General features: G+C 42.0%; 1 protein-coding gene across 1 annotated transcript; it reads right to left on the bottom strand.

The window, feature by feature from the left end:
• Positions 1-1,104: 1,104 nt before the first annotated feature.
• On the bottom strand, positions 1,105-7,802 carry LOC308064727 (fibrocystin-like). The gene is made up of 4 exons (XM_080389630.1): positions 6,497-7,802; positions 5,639-5,728; positions 4,810-4,903; positions 1,105-2,640 (listed from the first exon to the last, which is right to left on the bottom strand). Exons 1-4 carry the CDS (start codon positions 6,800-6,802, stop codon positions 2,480-2,482), a joined length of 651 nt encoding a protein of 216 aa, XP_080245756.1. The 5' UTR covers positions 6,803-7,802; the 3' UTR covers positions 1,105-2,479.
• Positions 7,803-9,340: the final 1,538 nt, after the last annotated feature.

Genomic DNA, 9,340 nt, shown 5'->3' with positions numbered 1-9,340 from the left:
TGGGGTGTTTGGTTTTGTCTGGGTAAGACAATGCAAGAGGTTCATTTATAGAACACATTTTCAAAAACACAAATTTGGCAATTCCTTCTTGATTGCTTTCACAACAAAAAAAATCGAGAGCAAAATTATTTTTGTGCCTGTTGTGAAATACCCTTCCCCTTTGAAAAAGTTTCAACTGGCCTTATCATTAAAGATTTTAATGGAGTACCCTGGAAACACAGTAACATTAAGAGGAAAAAAAAAATAGATTCCTTTACCAGTCACAGCTCTGTCTGAGATGATGACTTCATCAAGGTAATATGACGCAGATGTTTTCTTTTGCAGCACAGGGCTCAGCAAGTCTATCTGATGCACAAACACTGGGGAATTGGCAGGGAGGTCCTGGAGAAGTGTGGAGAGATTCACACACCCCTTCCAGAGGTCAGTGCAGGTGAATGTCCAGCTGGAAGACAGCAAGGTTGTGCAAGGTCACTTTTGCTGTGAGATAGTGCAATCATCGACTTTTGAGATGCTTTGTGAAGCTTCCAGGTAATGTCAAGTACTGCTGTTGTTACTACTGTTTACTCATTTACTCATACATAAGACACTTGCTCAATGGCTTGTGATCATTTTCTATGTCTTGGGCTCCCCATAGGAAGAGATAAAGCTTTAGATCTCTGCTCAGGTGTCCTCTGCATCACAAGAGTGGGATGTGGGAATGAATACCATCACTTTAGTCTTGCAAGACACTACAACAGCAGTAATCTGAACGGGGGTCAGGCAGAGTTCAGGCCCTTTGAGAATACCAGATGTTTGCTCAAGGCTCCCAGCTTTCTCCACCACATAGTAAATTAATGCCAACCCCTTCTTCCCCTTGCGGGTATGCACCCATCCCCCTCAACACAACCTTACAGATACCCAAGCTGCCAACTTCACTTTGTGAAGTTCCTAAGGCACTCCTAAGTCTGCCTGACCCAAGTTTTACATCTAACACCAAGTGTTTTCTACCTATGTAATTCTAAGTGAATAAAGAAAATCAAAGACTAAAGCATTCTTTGAAACTTTGTGTACCAATGATCTCTTGATGTTTCGGGGGGGGGGGGGGGGGGGGCGGGGAGCGGAATCAATTCCTAACTCTATCTCACTGCAGAAAAATCCACTGACTGTTGCCAGAGAAACTGGGAAATTCATGTCCTCTGAAACCTTTTGGTGTTACCAGAGACAGAACAAACTCCATCTGTGAATTACTAAGGTGAGATCATGCATATAACAAGAAACATGCAAATTTACTCAGTACATCCTCAAAAAGAATGGAAGCACATTCTGGGAATGCCTCTGCAGACACAAAGAGTGTATCAGCTTACTCCAACTGACAGTTTGTTCTTATACAAATAAGAACTTCTCACAGTTTTCCTTGTACACCTTCTTACTATGGAAAACAATCTCGGGAAACTACAGGTGTCTGGATACCTTTTAGAGTCAGTTTCATTGAAATCCCATAGGCAGGTGAGGTTCCTTTTCACTGAACTTAAAGAGATGTTGGTGTAGGACATCAAGATATTAAGGATTTTGCTCATAAGGCCTTTATGTGCAAAACACACCTGCAAAAATGGGGAAAAAAATACACACATCAAACCACACATAATTTGTATGTAATGCCTGTAGAAGATATTATATTCTGTTTAAATCCCAGTTTAATGTTAGTAGGGAGACATGTTGTTCAAGGTCAGCAATGAAGCCCACCGCTTAAGGCCAAATTGCCTTGAATAGCACCCAGAGAAGACAGTGCAAGGCATTCAGGTGACCTGTGTGCCACCACATAGTGTGAAACTGATCCCTTAGGCCTCAGTTTTGGGGCAAAACATAGCTGGGAAGTGTCAGTGGGGACATCAAGTACCTGGGAGGGAGGAATAGAGACTGGAGATTTGGTTCGATTTGCAAGATGCAAGGTTTAGGATGTGTACAAGGTGGGGAAATAGGACTGGAAGAGATCCGTGAAGGAGACCTGTAAGGAATCTGGAAGAACTGCAGGGGGCTTTGGAGATGAGTCTTTCCCTCCCACCTCCTTCCTTGCAACCCCCAAGAATTTGCCTTCCCCCAGGTGAAAAAGAAAGGGTGAGAGTTGAAATCAGGACCTTATTCCTATTAAAAGTAGATGTAGAAGATGACCAGAAAAGTGGGTGAGATTGGAAACCAGATAAGGGATTTTTTTTCCTTTTCTCAAGCAGAGGTCATCCCTGCATCTTTCATCTTTTCCCAACACCACCCCACCTTTTCCTTTCCCTCAGCAAGAGTTGCATCCCCAAATAACAGCCAGATGTGTTAAAAAATATCTATGCCTCAGGGCTCTCAAACTATCCACCCAACCAAAGATGCTCTGCTTTGACCACAAGCGTAGTCCAAAGACATGATCCTTCATGTACTTGGGGGAAGTCTAAGCAGACCAGATGCTATTATGTTGCTGGTTGGGCTCTTATATTCAGTCCCCAGCGCAACCAACTCAAGAGCAGCCACCTACATGTGTGTATTTGGTAAGATCATATCTTGGTAGAGTTGATGGGGAAGTTTTCACCAGCTGGCTTGGTCTGTGAACACTGAACCTCCCACAGAAAGGCTCTGTTCCGCTGACGATGTGTCCTGTGGCAATGACATCCTTCATATCTGACAGAGATAAAAAAACAAGAGGGAACGGGACACTTGAAAACAATTCATAAGACACCAGTACAGTCAAGAGATTCATGAAAATACAGAAAACAGGTATGTAAAATTAGTCAGTCCTACACTTAGATATTCTCCTGCTCAGATAAATGGTGAACATCTGCAGGGCGATTATCCCCCACCTTAAAGGGTGCCAGAAGACAGGAGTAGGGACCATTAGATTACTGTTCTGACCATAAAACCTCGTGGCAAAAAGCAGCCTTCAGCCATATAGAGTGTGTTTGACCAAACCCACCCTTCCTTTCCAGAAAACACTCAGGCAAAGCTGGAGATTGATGGGTAAAGCCTCAGCCAATCCACCTTCCCCTTTGGGATGTTTGTGCTATTGGTCTATCAACCATGCTGCTGAAAAACTGCTAGGATTTCTTTCCTTCCTTGTACATGAAAGGCTTTCTTCTGTCACCACATACTGACAATTCACCTTTTCTTCTAGTAAGGGAAATAAAGCCTACAAAATGAAGTTAATAGAGTTTTGGTGGTGTTTTGTTGTTTGTTTGTTTTTTGTTTTTAAAAAAAGGCAAAAGGAAATAGTAGTAGTTCTTTGCACAACATGTATTGGACCTGTTGAAATCTTCACTGGAAGAGATTATGAACACAGCTCAGCAGTGTTCAAGGGTAGATTATGTAAATACAGGGAAAGGAGAGCCACTGAAAGTAACTAAATTAAAAAAAAAAAAAGACATTCCACTCAGGAAGTTATCGAGTTGAAAATATTTCATATTTGGAGAGAATTAATGATGAATTATTACACATGATCATCCAGCTTTTACTCTTCCCTAGGCATCTATTTTAGTTTCTGCTGAAGTCAGGACACTGGGCTAGGTAGACCCTAAGTCTGAATGTGTGTGACTGTTCTTCTATTTTCCTGGCATCCATTTGCCATAATTTCACTGTTGTTCTGCTGTCTTTTTACATCATCTACATTTTACCATCATCAATGAAAATGCAAGTTTTCCTTTGTTCTATCTGTTATACATCAATTTTTATTCCCACTATACTGTTGAACTATCATTGGCTGTTAGCTCAAGTTTTTCTCTCTTTTGTCGTCAGAGTTGTAGTTTTGGAATCACATTAAGAATGTCCAGTTGCTGTTTTCATTTTTCTATATAAAGCTTCCCTCTCCTCCTAATTAATGTTAATTGCTTTCCTTCACCTGAAGGAATCAATCACCAAATATACATATTACTGGCTGGGACCTGTTCTCTCTCTCCATATCAAACACAAGAATGCAATACAAGGTTTCTAGGCAAACATCCACTTTTTGGCATAGGATAAGTATACTGTAATTGTTGCCAAATATAGAATCATGGAATGGATTGTGTTGGAAGGGACCTTTAAAGGCCATCTAGTCAAACCCCTGTGCCTTGGGCAGGGACATCTTCAACCAGATCAGGTTGCTCAGAGCTCTATCCAACCTGACCTTCAATGTTTCCAGGGATGGGGTACCTATCACCACTCTGGGCAACCTGTGCCAGTGTTACTGGAGTTACTTTCTACTAGAGAAGCTTTCTGATGTGCACAATACCTTCAATATTAGAAAACCATTATCGATAATTTGATATTTTTTACAGAAGCGATTGATGTTTTACACCTTGCCTGACCAGTCAAGTATACCACAGATATTTGCACTGTTTCACTTCCAGTCATCGAGGAACACTGAAAGCAAAGACCTCCAGAGTCAGAATCAGCCACTTCCACAGCCTGAGCTGCAGCTATGGCTACACCAGATTGGCTTCCTCAGCAGACAGACTGAAACATGAATAATTCCACATGCCCCAAAAGCTGCAATTTTTTTTGGTCTCTACTCCTAGTGTTTTTAACAAGCAAAACGTATCACCTGCTTTGATAAACGTGTTGTGATATGACTAAGTCACACAGAGTATTCAGAAAGAATCACTCATTATTATGTTAATCATATGGTTTTAAATATTAGTTCTATGAACTCCCCCATCAGAATACACACAAACAACAAATAACTGAGAAACATAAACATATGTACTTAAACCCATTAAAAGTGTAAATTTACTGTCAGTAACTGTTTAAAGTATATTTATTTCATAAAAGGAAATCTACTCTCACAAAAAATACTGCTTATTTCTCACAGATCACTACCTTCTTTCTCAAAGCCATCACGGAAAAGGATTTTAGCCCAAGTTGGCTCGGTTTCACATCCTATTGAAAGAAGTTCCTCTATTGCTGTTTGCACCTTTAAAAAAAATTAAGAAAGTGAAAAGCAATCACAGTACAACGGTCTCTGGATCATTTCAGCAGAGATCTTCAACATACACATCATCACTACATTTTTCGTGAGCTAAGGACCAGTGGCAAGGCAGCTCTGAACAAGCAGGTGACCAAATGGTAGAGAATAAAATTCAACTCAACACAGAGCATAATCTTCCATGTCTGATACCCTTCAGGGGCGTGAGACATCCTTTAGGTGTCTAGCAGCCACCTCAGAAAGATGCAGATTTCTTACATGAGCTATATCACAGCCTGGGCATCTGCATGATGCTCTGTTGACTAGATGTCCAATGGCTATTATGGAGCTATCACCCAGAGTAGTTTTAACAGTGACCAACTACCTCACCAAGAGACTATGGGATTTTGAAGAAGTGAGATGGGAGCTCCTGTCTGAAGCAAGAGCCATACACTACACATGTGGTCTTGAAGGAGAAGTCCAAGATTCTGGTATCTGAAGACACCGCATACTTCATTGCAGACATGACAGGCCAAGAAAAGATGCTGTGTTATGCTTAACATGTACCTGGGAGTCAGTCTTTCCAAAAATGTCACTGTGAGACACTCACAGTAACAAAAATCACCCCTTCATCATGTAAAATTTATCTCAGCTTCTGGGGCAAGTGCTTAACTGCCGTCAAGTACCAGAGCTCCATCAATTACACCCTAGCAGAGGACTGGGTGTCTGTTTCACGACACCTACCTGGCGAGCTGTAGCATTTGTGGGCATCATTCTGTGCAATGAGTTATTCCAGGAGATACTGAAATACCCTGTACCAGACACAGTCAACATCTGGCAAGCAAATAAGCAAATAAATAAATGAAAACAGGTACAAACTGCATGAGACGCACAGGCTGATACCTGAAGTCTTCTACTAAGGAAGATTTTATGGCCTACATTTTTCCTTTTTAAGCCTCTGTAAATCAAGAGTCCCTTCAGCTACTCTTAAACGGCTCTTGTCCTCCATGGTCTCTCCTGACACAAGCCTTGGGCTTCTGTTCTTAGATTAACAGGAGTGCAAGGGGTACATGACCTGTGCAGACACACCGCCACAAACGGCCCCTAAAGCTCCTGACCCACAGCTGTGGGATTTAACCACCAGGAAAAACTTCCATCGTTGCTGAGCACTTTCATCAGGCTGAAAGCTTCTATTGTCTGATTGCAGCATCTGGGTGACCAGGTAACATACACAGAGTGTGCTGTCACAGAGGAGAGAAATAAAAACTATTCCAAACTCGTACTAATTAGCATTAGTTAACAAGGTGAGGCCTTAATGAGTGAGATAAAACCTGAAGGGAGTCAGCATTGCTTACGCTTTAACACACAAGCAGGTAATAATGTAACCATAGGGTTTACAGAGCCCACCAATGTTTGTAAAAACCATGAAGACCTTCAGCTCATGATGCTATTCTCATCAACTGTCTCATCAAATTAAAAACAAGGTGGGAACACACTTTCATGTCTAGTACAGACAAGACCTTTACAATTAGGATTTGCTGCCATCCCTGTCAACTGAATCTGGGCTGCTCCAGCTCCCATGGTCAAGCATGCAGCACTGACCTGCATGTCTGGAAGATGCAAGGCGTGAGCCCGAATTTCATGTCTCTCGATGTAGTAGTTGTTCACCACATGAGGATTCAGCCACGTGTTATGTATTTGGACTCCGACTCTCATCCCATTGCTGGGTGCCTTTCCATGATGCAGCGCTTCCAGGTAGTACTTCGAACCAGCAGTTAGCTCAAATTTCTGGGATTTTGGCTGCCAACGCTCACTCCAGCTCTTCACCCAGTTCTCAGACCACTCTGAATTGCCGGCAGGGAGAGAAGCTATCCTCACCTGTGTCCAGAACAACCAAATCAAAGACATTTCCCCGGTGTCAAAAGACACATTGTCCAATACCACTCTCCAAAAAAACAGACTTGTGCTGATAGCAGTGCATCGATGGTTGACACATTCCTTCCTACTATACAGGGAAAAGCCATCATCTCAAAGAGCTCTGGTTTAGGCTTCAGTATCATAAAGATAATTTTTATAGCTAACCCTAGCCTTAACAAGTCATCCATGAGAAGTTGCATGGGGAACTCTTCAGTTCTACATCACATGTCCTGCAAATACAAAAGAATTGCCTACAGCCTTCTGAGATGTAGTACATTTACCATTAGCAGCATGAGAGATGGTGGGGTTTTTTCCCTTTTTTTTTTTCAATAGAAAAGTCCTTTATATTGCTTCTAGCCCTGTTAAGTTACTAGGTTTAAGAATAACCCAGAGAAATAGATCACCTTCATTTACAACATCCTCTCAGCTTTACAAAGGAAAGGACCAATGTTTTCAGAGGGCAAAATTTTAACAGGCAAAAAAGGAAGTAAACTGAGGAAGTCAAACAGCAAGCCTCCAGGTCCCCTTGCACAGATTGTTAGTGGTGGTGATGTGCTGAACTAATGAAAAGGTCTTCTGAAAAAGTCATTCAAAGACTGGTTGGAAGAGTGAGTTTTTCCACAAGCTGAGCAGCTGATGGGGCCAATTAAATACAATCATACAGATTGCACTTTGCAACAGATTCATCACAAGGGCCAATAAGTCATTTCACTCTGGGAGAAATCCCACTTGTTATGACCTTCCTTAAAACCATTTCCTATCCTGATCTTATTTTTTCTCTGCCAAAAGTAATACCTTATGTTCTGGATCCTGGGATAAACTTAAATAGAGAGATGCCTGGCTATCTGCCTGAATCCAGAAGGTGTAATTGTTGGTCTGAGGAGCCACAAAAAATCCACGAAGCCTGGAGCTAAGAAAAAACAGAACCACCTTAATATACAAAAAAGTTACTGCAAAAAAAATCCAGCCCCACACCACACCTTCACATGTACACTGTGAGACCAAATTATAACAAAACCTCAGATTTTAAAACTGAAGGAACCTCAGGATGACCCATTTTCACATTAAGTGTCATTTATGCTTTACAGTTTTCAAAAAGGAAAAGACAGCCTCGTGAAAATGAGTATAGCTTTGTTGTTGGTCACATTTTTGTGTATTTCTTCTCAAGCAGTCTTAATCCCAAACAGGCAGGTAAAGGGTCAACATTACACACAAGATCAACTGAGAAAAACAGAGAAGTTATAGAAAAATGAAAGCATTCTTGCATATTGCACAGCTTTTCAAGGCTGCATCTGAAGATGCAATGGACACCAACAAGATTCAGATACTGTCTCAGCTTGGTGCAAATTTATTTCCATTAACTCCACCTGTGCTGCAGCTGCCAACACCAGCTGAGGATCTGGTGCTCCACATCTGACCAGAGCTCCAGCCCAACATAGCCTTTAACTGGAGTTCCTTCTACCTCTGTAGCTATTTTTTTTGCAGCACTTCGGCACATCTAGGCCAGGTAGAGTAGAAATACTGAGTGAAAGTAAAAGAAGGAAAAATAAAACACTTCACTGCACATTTTGAGCTTCAAAAGGACCTCAGAGCAGAGGGTTTGCTTTGATTTATAGGAGCTATGCAGCAAGGCTCTGCTATAAAGAGCTGTCAGGTGTTATTGCTACACCTTACACCACTAAAGGTGATTGCCATGGCTTCATCTCTTTTTAAGATCACTAAGTACCTGAAGGACTTCTTTGCCCCAGACAGAAGTCTTACTGAGGAACTGGCATTAGGTACAAACTGCCATCTATATCCAGGACCTGCTTCTGTCAGATCAGAGGCATCATCCCAGACTTCAAAGAGAAGCCCTCTGTTTCCTAGAAAGTTAAAACAAAAGCATTCTCAGTAGCAGCCAACAAAACTCCCATAGCACGTACTAGAATCAGTTGTGTAAGGAGGCAGGCCAGAACAGAAAATTTTAATAAATTGGCTCTCTTTGTGGGTCTTTTTTGCAGTCCAGGGCAGAACACAGATCTCACTTTAGGGGATTTGTTCTACCTTGAAATTCTCTACAAGAAAATACAAAAAAATCTACAGAGAGCAGAGCATCCACCCAAGCTCACGTCTGCTCTTGTAGGAAAAGTTACTGAGACAACCCACAGTCAAAATGAGCTAAGATTCATTGTATGCACAATAGTTTCCTACTGCAATGCTCCACTCAAGCAGTGTCCCCAGAAGCCTCTGCAGTAGCTCTAGTTCAGCTATCCTTCCTCTAAGTATTATCCATACTTCTCTCCCCTCGTTTTCCACAGCCCTACAAACCAGGCTGACCTTCCTCCCAGAATCACCCATCTGCAAGTGGCGGGCTGAGCTCTCCACCTTGCCTTTCCTTGCTATATAGAATCACAGGATGGTTTAAGTTGGAAGGGACCTTAAAGATCATCCAGACCACCACCCCTGCTATGAGCAGGGACATCTTCAACTAGATCAGGTTGCTCAGAGCCCTGTCCAACCTGGCCTCGAATGTTCCCAGGGATGAGGCAT

Source organism: Falco punctatus (assembly GCF_963210335.1).
Source record: "Falco punctatus genome assembly, chromosome: 5".
Classification (NCBI taxonomy): domain Eukaryota; kingdom Metazoa; phylum Chordata; class Aves; order Falconiformes; family Falconidae; genus Falco; species Falco punctatus.
This window is presented reverse-complemented; position numbering and strand designations above follow the sequence as displayed.

Excerpts from the sequence above, each read along its gene's own strand:
- LOC308064727 (XM_080389630.1), bottom strand. The coding sequence starts at position 6,802 with ATGTCTTTGATTTGGTTGTTCTGGACACAGGTGAGGATAGCTTCTCTC. Across the intron at positions 5,729-6,496 it reads TGCATCTTCCAGACATGCAG|ATGTTGACTGTGTCTGGTAC; the intron begins GTCAGTGCTGCA and ends TTTGCTTGCCAG. Across the intron at positions 2,641-4,809 it reads TGATGGCTTTGAGAAAGAAG|ATATGAAGGATGTCATTGCC; the intron begins GTAGTGATCTGT and ends TATCTCTGTCAG.